General features: G+C 45.5%; 1 protein-coding gene across 1 annotated transcript in view; it reads right to left on the bottom strand.

The window, feature by feature from the left end:
• The window catches only part of mcf2a (MCF.2 cell line derived transforming sequence a), a 176088-nt gene that overhangs the window by 24415 nt on the left and 134966 nt on the right, over nt 1–16707 (bottom strand). Inside the window, exons 20-25 of the mRNA XM_073057769.1 lie at nt 15830–15922; nt 10023–10148; nt 7203–7424; nt 5379–5471; nt 3049–3127; nt 140–191 (exon numbers count right to left, since the gene is read on the bottom strand). Coding sequence (XP_072913870.1) covers nt 140–191; nt 3049–3127; nt 5379–5471; nt 7203–7424; nt 10023–10148; nt 15830–15922 — 665 coding nt within the window. The remainder of the gene's footprint in view (nt 1–139; nt 192–3048; nt 3128–5378; nt 5472–7202; nt 7425–10022; nt 10149–15829; nt 15923–16707) is intronic.

Below are 16707 nucleotides of genomic sequence, written 5' to 3' on the forward strand. Positions count from 1 at the left end.
GGATGAACATTCAACCTCTCGAGCGGTATCTCCGTTGGTATCGCTTGTGTTGCCTTGACCTAATGCCACACAACGGCGTCTCCTTCACACTAAACTGGACATGCGCTATCTCATTTTGATGCGTTCTTTCCACACTTACCCAGGGGATAATGGAACCTGATCGGCATGGTGCTGAGGAGATTGCCTGTCATCTGCGAAAGAGACAGAATCAGAAACAAGTTTATTATCACCCATTTTGTAGCCATAGTACTTTGCAGAGACATAAAACTACTACAAGTTACAAAATAATTAAGTACTGCAAAAGAAAAGGAATAATAGGGTAGCGGACTTGGGTTCAATGTCCAGTCAGAAATCTGATGGCGGGGGAAGGAGCTGTTCCTGAATCTCTGAGTGCAGGTCTTCAGGCTCCTGTCCCTCCTCTGTGATGGCAGCAATGGGAAGAGGGCATGACCTGGACGGTGAGGGTCTTTCATGCTGGACCAATGAAATCGCTTGCTCTGTTCATTGGCTGCCTTTTGATAGATTTCAAAGAGAACCCAATGCGCCTCCCCCCCCCCCCATTCTTTCAAACAGCAGCAAGTACAGGCCCTGAGCCTTTAAAACTGCTCACACTACTTGTGGTGCTCTCAACAATGCCTTATTAAGCCTCAGCATCACTTCCTTCTTGTTTTTGGTCTCAAGTGCCCTCATTATTTCCTGAGGAGACTGAGGTCCTTTAACATCTGCTGGACGATGCTGAGGATGTTCTACGAGTCTGTGGTGGCCAGTGCTATCATGTTTGCTGTTGTGTGCTGGGGCAGCAGGCTGAGGGTAGCAGACGTCGACAGAATTAACAAACTCATTCATAAGGCCAGTGATGTTGTGGGGGTGGAACTGGACTCTCTGACGGTGGTGTCTGAAAAGAGGATGCTGTCCAAGTTGCATGCCATCTTGGACAATGACTCCCATCCACTCCATAATGTACTGGTTAGGCACAGGAGTACGTTCAGCCAGAGACTCATTCCACCGAGATGTAACACTGAGCGTCATAGGAAGTCATTCCTACCTGTGGCCATCAAACTTTACAACTCCTCCCTCGGAGTGTCAGACACCCTGAGCCAATAGGCTGGTCCTGGACTTAGTTCCACTTGGCATGATTAACTTATTATTATTTAATTATTTATTGTTTATATTGCTATATTTCTTCACTATTCTTGGTTGGTGTGGCTGTAACGAAACCCAATTTCCCTCGGGATCAATAAAGTATGTCTGTCTGTCTGTATTTTATGCAGCTTGACAAAGTCTTTTCTGAGACCATAAGACCAAAAAACATAGGAGCAGAATTAGGCCATTTGGCCCATCAAGTCTTACCCTCCATTCCATCGTGGTGATTTATTATCACTCTCAACCCTATTCTCCTGCCTTTTCCCCATAACCTTTGATGCCCTGACTAATCAAGGACCTATCAACCTCCACATTAAATACACTCAATGACTTGGCCTCCACAACCATCTGTGGCAATAAATTTCACAGATTCACCACCCTCTGGCTAAAGAAATTCCTCTTCATCTCTTTTCTAAATGGATGATCCTCTATTCTGAAGCTGTACCCTCTGGTCCTAGACTTACCACTATAGGAAACCTCCTCTCCATATCCACTTTATCTAAGCATTTCAATTTTCAAGAGGTTTCAATTAAATCCTCCCCTCATCCTTCTGAATTCCAGCAAGTGCAGGCCCAGAGCCATCACAAGCACCTCATATGTTGACCCTTTCATTCCAGGTCAGTCTTGTGAACTTCCTCTGGACCCTCTCTAATACCATCCATACATCCATTCTGAGATATGGGACTAAAAATGCTCACAACACTCCGACTAGCCTAAATAATCCCTTATAAAGTCTAAGCTCTTCAATTCTTCAAGCATCATTGTGTCTGTAACCCTCTGTCCCTCCCCTCTCCTCCTGATCTACCCATCCCAGTCCACATCACTGACTCTCTCACCTCTCTTACCTGTCACCACTGGCACGAATGCTCCTCCCACTTGTTCTCCTCCCCAGCTCCCTCCTTTCATTCCATGCTCCAGCCTCCTCTCCTCTCCTCTCAGACTGCACCATCTTCAACGGCATCCAATCACCCCCCAGCTATTTCCACTCTCCCATCCAATCACTCCTCATCACCTGGTTCCACCAATCAACTGCCAGTTCTTGCTCCCCACTTCTTGATACTGACTACCTTTCAGTCCAAATGAAGCACCTTAAATCAAGATGTTGATTGTGCATTTCCCCTTTCCCCTCCACACAGTAACACGCACAATATGCGGGAATAACTCAGCAGGTCAGGCAGCATGGAAGTGAATAAACAGCCGACATTTCTAGCTGAGACCCTTCATTAGGAAGGGGAAGATTCTTGGGGGGCAAACCAGACCCAAGACACTTGCCTTGGTGTCTCCAGGTCATCAACCCATCCTAATGCATAGGGTGGGGACTGAATTAAACTTCCAGATCTCCAGAATGTTCCAAAACCCCTTATACCACATTGCCCATGTCCCCAATGGCAGTGAATGCTTTGGGTTATTTTGGATGCGAAAGACGGTATTGAAACGAACATTCCCATTCATTAGTTAAATGAATGTAATATTTTCTGCATTTATTCACCTCTATTTGGGATATCAAGGGATGAGAGTTCAATGCAGGGAAATGACTCAATATTCAATGGTAGAAAGGCATGAGGAAACTACTACATGAATATGAGATTCTGCAGATGCTGGAAATCCACAGCAACACACAGAAAAATGCTAGAGGAACTCAGCAGGTCAGGCAGCATCTATGGAAGTGAATAAACAGTCAATGCTTTGAGCCAAGACCCTTCTTCAGTACACATGATGATGTTGACTGTTCATTCTCCTCCACCGATGCTGCCCGACCCACTGAGTTCTCCCAACATCTTGAGAACCGGGAGGAAGTTCACTGAAAGATCTGGAACACAGGCAACTGGAGAGTTGGACAGTGGCCAGCAACTTCCTAACCCAGTCGTGGCTTTTTAAAGACATGGCAAACAACATTTCTGGTACCTCGGAGGAGCTGGTGTTGGCTTGTCAACACTCGCCTCATTTCACTCAACCAGGCCATCTTAACATCCACAGTGGGAGCCTGAGAATCGACAGGGAAAATCATGATACATGTGAACAAGATTAGCTCCTTACAGACCTGTTTAAATACAGCTCACATCGTACTGTTTACTGAAAAATATACAGCTATCTGGGCTTGTGTCTGAGCTCAGTGAATACATGGCAGAGTCACAGATAACAGGGAATTAAAGATTCAAAGTTGTAAAGATTTTAAAATCTAAGATTTATTGTTTTAAGGATTAATTTAACTTTTTTTTTTACAGATATTACACAAAACAGGCCCTTCCTGCCTAACAAGCCACACCACTCAGCAACCCACCGATTTAACCCCAGCCTAGTCACAGGTCAATTGACAATCACCAATTAACCTACTAACCCGTATGTCTTTGGACTGTGGGAGGAAACCAGAGCACCCAGAGGAAACCTGCACGTTCATGGGGAGGACATACAAACTCCTTACAGATGACATCGAAAATGAACTCCGAACTAGGACTCCGCAAGCAGTAACACCATCACGATAACCGCTACGCTACTGTGACACCCCTGTACATGGAGACATACAGTGAAATGCGGTGTCATCTCTGTTACCAACCAGCTGGGGGTAGCCCGCAAGTGTTGCCACAGTCCATTGCCAACATATTATGCCTACAATGTTCAGCAGAGCAACAAGAACAACAACAACAAAACAGCAACAGTAAAACAAGCCCCTTCCCTCCGTCCCAAACCCTCTCTCACACACATTAACAGGTCCTGGGCGATCGTGGACCGTCCGTCACCTGGGCGATCGTGGACCATCCGTCACCTAGGCGATCGTGGTCCGTCCATCACCTGGGCGATCGTGGTCCGTCCATCACCTGGGCGATCGTGGACCGTCCATCACCTGGGCGATCATGGACCGTCCGTCACCTGGTGATCGTGGACCATCCGTCACCTGGGCGATCGTGGTCCGTCCGTCACCTGGGCGATCATGGACCGTCCATCACCTGGGCGATCGTGGACCGTCCATCACCTGGGCGATCGTGGTCCGTCCATCACCTGGGCGATCGTGGACCGTCCATCACCTGGGCGATCGTGGACTTTCCATCACCTGGTGATCGTGGACCTTCCATCACCTGGGCGATCGTGGTCCGTCCATCACCTGGGCGATCGTGGACTTTCCATCACCTGGTGATCGTGGACCATCCATCATCTGGCGATCGTGGTCCGTCCATCACCTGGGATATCGTGGACCGTCCGTCACCTGGGTGATCGTGGACCGTCCGTCATCTGGCGATCGTGGACCGTCCGTCATCTGGCGATCGTGGACCGTCCATCACCTGGTGATCGTGGACCATCCATCATCTGGCGATCGTGGTCCGTCCATCACCTGGGATATCGTGGACCGTCCGTCACCTGGGTGATCGTGGACCGTCCGTCATCTGGCGATCGTGGACCGTCCATCACCTGGGCGATCGTGGACTTTCCATCACCTGGTGATCGTGGACCGTCCATCACCTGGTGATCGTGGACCGTCCGTCACCTGGGCGATCGTGGACCGTCCGTCACCTGGTGATCGTGGACCGTCCGTCACCTGGGCGATCGTGGACCGTCCGTCACCTGGGCGATCGTGGACCGTCCGTCACCTGGGCGATCGTGGACCGTCCGTCACCTGGTGATCGTGGACCGTCCATCATCTGGCGATCGTGGTCCGTCCATGACCGTGAGTTCTCTTGGTAATTTTTTTTAAAGCACAAGCCGCTTGCCATTGTCTTCCTATGGACAGTGTCTTTCCAAGACGGTGATCCCAGCCATTACCAATACTCTTCAGAGATTGTCTGCCTGGTATCAGTGATCACATAACCTGTACTTGTGATCTGCACTGGCTGTTCATACGACCATCCACCACCTGCTTCCATGGCTTCACGTGACCCTGATCGGGAGGGGGGAGGAAGGGGCTAAGCTACACCTTGTCTGAAGGTGACTTGCAGGCTAGCAGAGGGAAGGTCCACTTTACACCTCCTTTGATAGAGACGTATTTCACCCCACCACCCTATTTCACGGCAATGATAAACTAATACACCTGGAATTCCCTGCCTGCAGTACTGCAGGGGCACCTCCACCAGGAAGTTCAGAAAGGCAGCACACAACCACCTTGTCCTGGGCCACGTTGGATGGGCAGTAAATGTCAGTGATGCTCTTGTCCTTACTCGAATAATCAGATCTCCTCCACACATGGAGTAGAGGCTGATCAGCCCCTTGCAAAGCATTCGGAGAGCTGTGAATAGCAGACAAACCTGGATGAGATATACTTCCTCTCTCCCACTATACCAAACTTCAAACTTCCTGGTGTCCCCTTTCACGTTCTCAGTGATGCCAACAGCATTCATCTGCCAGGAGAAGCAAAACAGATAACATTGTTTTCCGGCACCTGATCTCAGTTGTACAAGAATCACAATGATATGAATCAAATATTGATGCAGTTATGAAGAAGGCACAACACCAGCCATATTTCATTAGGAGTCTGAGGAGATCTGGATTGTCATCAAAAACTCTAACAAATTTCTACAGATGCACTGCAGAAGCATTCTAACAGTTTACATCACCATCTGGTGTGGTGGGGCCACTGCACAGGACGGGAAAAAGCTGCAGAAAGTTGTAAACTCAGCCAGCTCCATCATGGGCAGCAGCATTATATTTATCTATCGTAATTTATAGTTCTTTATTATCATCGATTAGATTGTACTGCTGCTGCAAAACAATACATTTCATGACGTGCTAGAGATATTAAACCTGACTCTTCCAGAAAGCTTTTGATAAAGTCCCACATAGGAGATTAGTGGGCAAAATTAGGGCACATGGTATTGGGGGCAGAGTACTGACATGGATTGAAAATTGGCTGGCTGACAGGAAACAAAGAGTAGTGATTAACGGGACCCTTTCGGAATGGCAGGCTGTGACCAGTGGGGTACCGCAAGGTTCGGTGCTGGGACCGCAGCTGTTTACAATATACATTAATGATTTAGATGAAGGGATTAAAAGTAACATTAGCAAATTTGCCAATGACACAAAGCTGGGTGGCAGTGTGAAATGTCAGGAGGATGTTATGAGAATGCAGGGTGACTTGGACAGGTTGGGTGAGTGGGCAAATGTATGGCAGATGCAGTTTAATGTGGATAAGTGTGAGGTTATCCACTTTGGTGGCAAGAACAGGAAGGCAGATTACTATCTAAATGGAGTCAAGTTAGGAAAAGGGAAAGTACAACGAGATCTAGGTGTTCTTGTACATCAGTCAATGAAAGCAAGCATGCAGGTACAGCAGGCAGTGAAGAAAGCTAATGGCATGCTGGCTTTTATAACAAGAGGAATTGAGTATAGGAGTAAAGAGGTCCTTCTGCAGCTGTACAGGGCCCTGGTGAGACCCCACCTGGAGTACTGTGTGCAGTTTTGGTCTCCAAATTTGAGGAAGGACATTCTTGCTATTGAGGGAGTGCAGGGTAGGTTCACAAGGTTAATTCCTGGGATGGCGGGACTGTCATATGTTGAAAGATTGGAGCGACTGGGCTTGTATACACTGGAATTTAGAAGGATGAGATGGGATCTGATTGAGACATATAAAATTATTAAGGGATTGGACACGCTGGAGGCAGGAAGCGTGTTCCCGCTGATGGGTGAGTCCAGAACTAGAGGCCACAGTTTAAGAATAAGGGGTAGGCCATTTAGAACAGAGATGCGGAGAAACATTTTCACCCAGAGAGTGGTGGATATGTGGAATGCTCTGCCCCAGAAGGCAGTGGAGGCCAAGTCTCTGGATGCATTCAAGAGAGAGTTAGATAGAGCTCTTATAGATAGTAGGGTCAAGGGATATGGGGAGAGGGCAGGAGCGGGGTACTGATTGTGTATGATCAGCCACGATCACAGAGAATGGCGGTGCTGGCTAGAAGGGCCGAATGGCCTACTCCTGCACCTACTGTCTATTGTCTCTGACACTGTATACTACCATAAGATTCATTTTCTTGTATGCATTTTTCAGAAAGATAAAGAAATGCTACAGAAGCTGAGGATGTAGGAAGACAGAATCTACAAAGCAGCACCAGAGAAGAACAACGTTGTCCCCTTACCTTTAGGTAATGCTTGAAGCTGTAGGACGGTGCTTTGTCATAGCCCTCCCCGTGTTCCTCTCGCTTCTTACAGAACACAAGTGCGGTCTCGTGGAGGAAGAGGTGGCGTTGCATGGGTTTGAAGCGTGCAAGATCCTTCATTTTGGTCGGCCCTTTTTTGTGATTTATCCAGACGTTGAAGGACCCCTGCATCAGTACCGGCCCAAAGTCCTGCAGGTTTCCCTAACAACCACCAGCGGACACACCACATTAATTTTGAATTGAGGTATTTTTTCCAGCAATCACAATATATTTTGAAGAAGGATCTAATGCTTTCCCAGCAGATATGGTGAATAAACTGTTCTCAGACTTCCATTCGAGTACAGGTATTGATTATAACCGACGTTTCAACGACAAACTCTGTCATCTTCTTCAGGGATGATGCCTGAAGCATGATGCATCATTCCAGATGAAAATGGCAGAGTTTATCACCGAAACGTCGGTTATAATCAATAGCTCTATCTGGCTGGAAGCCAGACAAAAGTTTATTTGACAGTATATTTTATCCATTTCTATTTACAGAGACAGCACGGAAACAGGCCTTTAGGCCCAACAAGACTGTGCTGCCCAATTCCACCCATGTGATCAATTAACCTGTATGTCTTTGGGATGTGGGAGAAAACTGGAGCATTTCCAACCTTTCCCTATAATTCAGGCACTTGAGTTTGGCACATCACAGGAACCATCCTCCCTTCTAAACCAAGGTAGGACATACAAGGTAAATGGTAGGACACTGAGGAGTGCAGTAGAACAGAGCGATCTGGGAATACAGATACATAACTCCCTAAAAGTGGTATCACAGGTGGATAGGGTCGTAAAGAGAGCTTTTGGTCCATTGGCCTTTATAAATCTAAGTATTGAGTATAAGAGTTGGAATGTTATGGTGAAGTTGTATAAGACATTGGTGAGGCCGAATTTGGAGTATTGTGTGCAGTTTTGGTCACCTAGTTACAGGAAGGATATTAATAAGGTTGAAAGAGTACAGAGAAGGTTTACAAGGATGTTGCCAGGACTTGAGAAACCGAGTTACAGAGAAAGGTTGAATAGGTTAGGACTTTATTCCCTGGAGCATAGAAGAATGAGGGGTGATTTGATAGAAGTGTATTAAATTATGATGGGTATAGATAGAGTGAATGCAAGCAGGCTTTTTCCACTGAGGTTAGGGGAGAAAAAAACCAGAGGACATGGGTTAAGGGTGAAGGGGGAAAAGTTTAAAGGGAACATTAGGGGGAGCTGCTTCACACAGAGTGGTGGGAGTGTGGAATGAGCTGCCAGTTGAAGTGGTGAATGCGGGCTCACTTTTGACATTTAAGAAAAACTTGGACAGGTACATGGATGGGAGGGGTTTGGAGGGATATGGTCCAGGTGCAGGTCAGTGGGATGAGGCAGAAAAATGGTTCGGCACAGCCAAGAAGGGCCAAAAGGCCTGTTTCTGTGCTGTAATGTTCTATGGTTCTACGGACTCTGTCTATACCCTTTGCCGTCTTGGTAAAGCAGCCAGCATAACCAAAGACCCCTCCTACCCCAGACATTCTCTCCTTTCCCCACTCCTATCAGGCAGAAGGTACAAAAGCCTGGAAATACATTCCATCAGGCTCAAGGACAGCTTCTATCCCACTGTTATCAGATTCTTCAACAGTCCTCTTGTATGATAAGATGGACTCCAGGCCTCATAATCAACCTCATTATGATCTTGCACTTTTATCATTTACCTGCACCGCACTTTTCAGTAGTTGTTGCATGTTTTTGTACTTTGTTATTGTTTTACTGGGTTCTAATTCATGCATTGTGTAAGAATCTGATCTGTATGAACAGTATACAAGACAAGATTTTCACTGTCTCTCAATACACGTGACAATAATAAACCAATCCCATTTCCAGTCCTCCCCTGGACACTCTCCAATTTAACAACAATTCCCCTCTGACAGGAAGTTCAAAACTGTAAAGTTACTGATAGGTTAATAGAAAGAAGGCACGTAGCCTACAGAGGACCAATGTATGAGAAAGATAGGGAAAAGATTAGCTTTGTCACGTGTACATTGAAACACTGAAGCATATAGTCAAATATGTCATTTGCATCAACGACCAACAGTCTGAGGATGTGCTGGGGGCAATTGTTGCCATGCCTCTGATGCCAACATAGCATGCCCACAAATTACTAACCCTAAGCCAAACATTTTGGAAAGTCTGTGGATGCTGGAAATCCAAAATAACACACACAAATGCTGGAGGAGCTCAGCAGGTCAGGCAGCATCCATAGAAACAATTAAACATCAATGTTTTGGGATGAGACCCTTCATCGGGACTGGAAAGGGGAAAGATGCCCGAGTAAAAAGGTGGGGGTGGGTGAGGAAGAGGGGGGTAGCGAGAAAGTGACAGGAGAAACCAGGTGGGTGGGAAATGTCAAGGGCTGGAGAGGAAGTAATCTGATAGGAGAGGCAAATGGACCATGGGAGAATGGGAAGGAAGAGGGGACCCAGGGGGAAGTGCTAGGTAGGTGAGAAGAATGCTGGAATGTGGGAGTAAACTGCAGCACCCAGAGGAAACCCACATAGTCACAGAGACAATGTACTAACTCCTTACAGACAGTGGCATGGCTCTGGAAAGTGTTATACTATCCAGTACACTACCATCCACCCTCTAATGTGCTGGGGGACAAGGTTCAAATCTGTGTGACATTTCCAATATCATCGACTGCTTATGCTATGTGTACAAAAGTGTAATCAATCATACTGAAATCATTTTCATTAATGAATGGAAATGGCCCAGACAAGTGCTTACATTGTATCCCGTGATAGCGATCTGGTGCATGGAATCATTGACGGATTTCAGTAAGTTCAGCATGGCTGCCAGAGCCTCGTGTAACTCGTGGGATCCGTCACAGTTGCTACTGAACTTCAATAACTCCTGTCAGGATACACAGCAACATGCATCAGTGATCAACTCCAAAACATTTCCATCTGCTTATAATTTTGTCAACAACTCCCTCAAACCATAGGCAAGAGGCGATGAACTGGACTGGAATGGGATGTTCACAAACTGGTTTTGCACTGGATTGCTGGAGGCTGTAAAGGGATGGAGACTCAGCTGACTTCATGAGCGTAACCCTCCCCACCATCGTGACTTCTTCAAGAGGTGCTGCCTCAAGAAGGCAGCATCCCTCACTAACGACCCTCGCCAGCTAGGACTTGCCCTCTTCTCATCAGTGAGGAGGTACAGGAGCCTGAAGACCCAAAATAAATGTCATCAGATTTCTGAACAGTTCATGAACACTACTTCAATATTCTTCTTTTTCAGTATTTACTTTATTATTTTATTGTAACTGATACTGTTATACCTGCATGGTACTGCTGTTATAAACGCAACAAATTTCATGATTTTGAACTTTGAAGTCAGCGTCAATAAACATGAATCTGATTCTGAACACAAGAGATTCTGAAGATGCTGGAAAACCAGAGCAACCCACACAAGATGCTGGAGGAACTCAGCAGGTCGGGCAGCATCTATGGAGATGAATAAACAGTCGATATTTTGGTCTGAGGCCCTTCATCGGGAGTTCCTCCAGCACTCTGCTTGTTATCCAGTTCTGCACATCTCTGACCTCTGGTACTCCAGAGAGGTTTACCAGGAGGTGCCACAAGGGAGAGGCAGAGGGCAGGATTTGCAGAGCAAACACTCAAACTGCTTGATGAACTCAGCAGGTCAGGTAGCATCTACGAAGGGGAGAAACAGTTGGCAATTGGGCCAAGACCCTTCATTCAGCCTGAAATGCTGACTGATTATTCCCCTCCATAGATGCTGTCTGAGCAGCTTATTCCTCCAGCATTTTATGTGTGTTGCTCTGGATTTCTCTTATGATATTGAACACTACAGGCCTTTTGCCCATGATGTTTTGTTGAATTAAATAAATTATTCATAAAATATCCAACTAAACCAAACCCTTCTGCCTACACAACATTCACACCTTTCCACTTATTACACATTCATGTGTCTGAGAACCTTTTCACCAGCTCTGTTGTCCTCCACCAGCCCCGCCAGGACACTCCGCACTCCCACTGCGTACTCACTGAGCACATGGAGGAAACCCACACAGTCACAGGGAGAACGTTCAAAGCGTTTAGATAGCGGCAGGAATTAGATCATGAGACATAGGAGCAGAAATAGGCCATTTGGCCCATTGAGTCTGTTCCGATATTCAACCATGGCTGATCCTTTTTTCCTCTCCTCAGCCCCACTCCTCAGCCTTCTCCACATAACCTTTGATGTCATGTCCAGTCAGGAACCTATTAAGCCCTGCCTTAAATACATCCAATGACCTGGCACCCACAGATGCCTATGGTAATAACTTCCACAAATTCACCACCCTCTGGCTAAAAATTTTTCTCTACATCTCTGTTTTAAATGGAGGCCTCATTGGTGCCTGATGAAGCCTCAGCATCACGTCCCTGGTCTTGTATTCTAGACCTCTTGAAATGAACGCTAACATTTCACTTTCCTTCCTCACCACCAACTCTAACTGCAAGTTAACCTTCAGGGTGTTCTGCACAAGGACTCCCAAGTCCCTCTGCATCTCAGATTCCTGGATTTTCTCCCCACTTAGAAAATAGTCTACCTATTTATTTCTACTACCAAAGTACATGACCATGCATTTTCCAACATTGTATTTCATTTGCCACTTTTTTGCCCATTCTCTTAACCTGTCTAAGTCCTTCTGCATCCTACCTGTTTCCTCAACACTACCTGCCCCTCCACCAATCTTCGTATCATCTGCAAACTTGGAAACAAAGCCACCTATTCCATCATCTAAATCATTGATATACAGCATAAGAAGAAGCAGTTCCAACACTAACTCCTGCAGAACACCTCTAGTCACTGACAGCTGACCTGACAAGGATCCTTTTATTCCCACTCGATGCCTCCTACCAATCAGCCAATGCTCTAACCATATCAGTAAATTTTATGTAATACCATGGGCTCTTAACTTAGTAAGCAGCCTCATGTGTGGCACCTTATCAAAGGTCTTCTGGAAGTCCAAATATATCACATCCATTGTATCCCCTTTATCTATCCTATTTGTAATCTCCTCAAAGAATTCCGACAAGTTTCAATGAGTCGGTGGTGAAGAAGGCGAATGCAATGTTGGCATTCATTTCTAGAAGCATACAGTATAATGTAAGAGCAGGGATGTGATGTTGAGGCTCTATAAGGCACTTGTGACACCACACTTGGAAGATAGTGTGCAGTTTTGGGCTCTTTATATTAGAAAGGGTTACCTTATGAGGAACGTCTGGCAGCTCTTGGGCTGTATTCCCAGTGTTCAGGAGAATGAGGGGGATCTCATAGAAATATTCCAAATGTTAAAAGGCCTGAACAGATTAGATGTGGCAAAGTTATTTCCATGGTAGGGGACTGTAGGACAAGAGGGCATGACTTCAGGATTGAAAAACGTCCATTTAGAACAGAGATGCGGAGAAATTACTTTAGTCAGAGGGTGGTACATCTGTTGAATTTGTTGCTACGAGTGGCTGTGGAGGCCAAGTCACTGGGTACATTTTAGGCCGAGATAGATAGGTTCTTGATTAGCCAGGGCACCAAAGAGTATGGAGAGAAGGCAGGGGCGTGGGGATGACTGGAGGGATTGCATAAGCCCATGATTGAATGACAGAGTGGACTCAATGGGCCAAATGGCCTACTTCTGCTCCTATATCTTACGGTCTTATGGTCTTAAGTTTATCAGGCAAGATTTTCCCTTAAGGAAACCATGCTGACTTTGTCCTATCTTGTCCAAGTACTTCATAATCTCATGCTTAACAATTGACTCCAACATCTTCCCAACCACTGGGGTCAGGCTAACTGGTCTATAATTTCCTTTCTGCTGCCTTCCTCCTCACTTGAAGAGTGGAGTAACATTTGCAGTTTTCCAGTCCTCTGGCACCATGCCAAAGTCCAATGAGTTTTGAAAGATCATTACTAATGCCACCACAATCTCTACTGCTACCTCTTTCAGAACCCTAGGGTGCAGTTCATCTGGTCCAGGTGACTGATGTACCTTTAGGTCTTTCAGCTTTTTGAGCACCTCCTCCCGTTTAATGGTAACTGTACTCACTTCTCTTCCATCACACCCTTCAAAATGTGGCACACTGCTAGGGTCTTCCACAGTGAAGACTAATGCAAAATACTCATTTAATTCACCTGCCATCTCCTTATCCCACGGTGTTATTCTCCAGCCTCATATTCTATAAATCCTATATCCAATGTGATCTCTCTTTTATTTTTTACATATTTGTAAAAGCTTTTACTATCGACTTTGATATTGCTTGCTAGCTTGCTTTCATATTTCATCTTTTCCCTCCTAATGATTCTTCTGGTTGCTTTCAGTAGGTTTTTAAAGACTTCCCAAACCCCTATCTTCCCACTAATATTTGCTTCGTTTTATGCCCTCTCTTTTGCCTTTACATTAGCTTTGACTTCCCTTGTCAGCCATGGTTATATTATTTTGCCATTTGAGTATTTAGACTATAAGACACAGGAGCAGAATTAGCCATCCTGCCCATCGAGTCTCTTCTGCTATTCAATCATCGCTGATTTTTTTCCCTCCTCCTCAACCCATTCCCGGCCTTCTCCCCGTAACCTTTGATGCCATGTCCAATCAAGAAGCTATCAATCTCTGTTTTAAATACACCCAACAACCTGGCCTCCACAGCTGCATGTGGCAACAAATTTCACAAATTCATACCCTTTAGCTAAAGAAATGTCTCTGCATCTCTGTTTTGAAAGAGCGCCCCTCTATCCTGAGGCTGTGCCCTCTTGTCCACTAGACTCCCCCATGGGACATATCCTTTCCACATCTATTCTGTCGAGGCCTTTCAACATTCCAAAGGTTTCAATTAGATCCCCCCTCATCCTTCTGAATTCCAGTGATTACAGATCCAGAGCCATCAAACGTTCCTCGTATGATAACCCTTTTGTTCCTGGAATCATCCTTGTGAACCTCCTCTGGACCCTCTCCAATGCCAGCACATCTTTTCCAAGATGAGGAGCCCAAAGCTGTTCACAATACTCAAATGAGGCCTCATCAGTGCCTTCTAAAGCCCAGCATCACATGATTGCTCTTGTATTCTAGACCTCTTGAATTGAATGCTAACATGGCATTTGCCTTCCTCACCACTGACTCAACCTGCAAGTTAACCTTTAGGGTGTTCTGCACAAGGACTCCCAGGTCCCTCTGCATCTCAGATTTTTGGATTTTCTCCCCATTTAGAAAACAATCAGCACATTTATTTCTACTACCAAAGTGCATGACCATTCATTTTCCAACATTGTATTTCATTTGCCACTTTCTTCCCATTCTCCTAATCTAAGTCCTTCTGCATCCTACCTGTTTCCTCAACACTACCTGCCCCTTCACTAATTTTCGTATCATCTGCAAACTTGGCAACAAAGCCATCTATTCAATCATCTAACTCACTTATATATAGCATAAAAAGAAGTGGTCACAACACCGACCCCTGAGGAATTCCATTGTTTTGGAATACATCTATCCTGTATCTTCCTCATTTTCCCCTAAAACTCCCACCATTGCTGCTCTGTTGTCATCCCTGCCAGCATCTCCTTCCAATTTACTTTGGCCAACTCCTCTCTCATACCACTGCAATTCCTTTACTCCACTGAAATACTGCCTCTGAAATTGAACCCTGATCTTCCAATTACTGGTGCAGTAAAGTGTTATGTGAACTGCTGCACTACCGTGCTGTCCCTTACACTAATACAACTCCCCTCAGTTTAAGTAAATCAAGCAAATTTTTTGCCCAATTTATTCTTGTAACTTATAATCATTTCTATTTATTTATAGGTTTTTTTGTTCATATATTTAGAGGTACAGTGCAGAACAGGCCCTTCCCCATCAACAAACCGTGTTGCCCGGCTATTCAGCTATTTAACCCTAGTCTAATTACTGGGCAATTTACAAAGACCGGTACACCTTTGAACTGTGGGAGGGAACTTACACAGTCAAGGAGAGAACGTACAGACTCCTTATAAACAGTGGCTGTGGTAAACTATGTGTATACCTGTCTGGACACGCCCCTCTGCTGACTGCTCCTGTGGCTCCTCCCACAGACCCCTTTATAAAGGCGATTGGAAGCACTGCTCCTCCCTCAGTCTCCAAGATGTTGTGGTCACGTTTGCAGCTAATAAAAGCCTATATTTTGCCTCCTGTCTCCGAGAGTTATTGATGGTGCATCAGTGGCAAAAGTAAATTTTGAATTCTGACATCCCAAGCTGTAATTGCGCCTTGCTAACTGTTACGTTACCTAGGCTCTGTAACAATTCCAATACTAGTCTTGCACTGTACTGCTGCTACAAAACAACAAACGACACTTCATCTATGTCAGTGATGATAAAGCTGATTCTGAAGGTGATGTACAAGCTGTCTGTGGTCTAACAGTGTCAGAACAGCCTGAAGGGCCAAAGGGTTCCGTCTGCTCTAATCAGCGATCGTTTTCCCAGACTTCCTTTGCACGATGGGATCATGCCATTCTTTTGGGTCATGACCCACGACAGTATGACTGGGTGCCTTTCTGACCTACCTTCAGTAACAACTGGTACTTGGTGAGTCGCTGGATGGGCTTCAGTAAGTACGAGTCCAGCCCGAGTTTGTGACCCAGCTTACGTTGACATTCCTGAAAAAGATGCAGAGGTGAGGGAGAGCTAGAGGACTGTGCCTGGCCCTGCGAGGCTTTGGAAACCCAGAGAGAGCAGAGGACATTCCCAGGGCTGGAAACTCTCAGCTGGGATTGCTTCCTTTAAGCCAGAGGAAATGGAATGCACGAAGAGCACTGACGGACCTGGGCATGTATCCACTGGTGTTCAAAAGAATGAGGGGGATCTCATTGAAACCTATTGAATATTGGAAGACCTAGATAGAATGGATGTGGAGAGGATGTTTTCTATGGTAGAGGAGTCTAAAACCAGAGGAAATCTATTGTGCATTCAATAATACTTGTGTAATCTTGTGTGTATATATCGTTTTTGTTTGTTTAAATAAGCCATTATGGGTTATGTGTATAAATACAAGAACAGCATACATCATCATGCTACTACGTGATACACGCATGCCTCACTTAAAGTAAAGACGAAGTTACACCATATTCCTGGACTCTTGTGTCTTCTTTTAATTAGTTTAAAGTTCTGAAGTTACAAAGCATAGCAACGTCCATTTAGAACAGAGATGAAGAGGAATTTCTTTAGCCAGGAATTTCATTGTCACAAACGACTGTGAAAGCCAAGTCATTGGGTATATTGGAAGTGAGGGTTGATAGGTTCTTGATTAGTCAGGGCATCAAAGGTTACAGGGAGAAGGCAGGAGAATGGGGTTGAGAGGGATAGTAAATCATACATGTCTTTTAGGACCGAGATGAGGAAAAACTTCTTCACACAGAGAGTGGTGAATCTGTGGAATTCTCTG

Source organism: Hemitrygon akajei, chromosome 10 (genome assembly GCF_048418815.1).
Source record: "Hemitrygon akajei chromosome 10, sHemAka1.3, whole genome shotgun sequence".
NCBI classification, from domain to species: Eukaryota; Metazoa; Chordata; class Chondrichthyes; order Myliobatiformes; family Dasyatidae; genus Hemitrygon; species Hemitrygon akajei.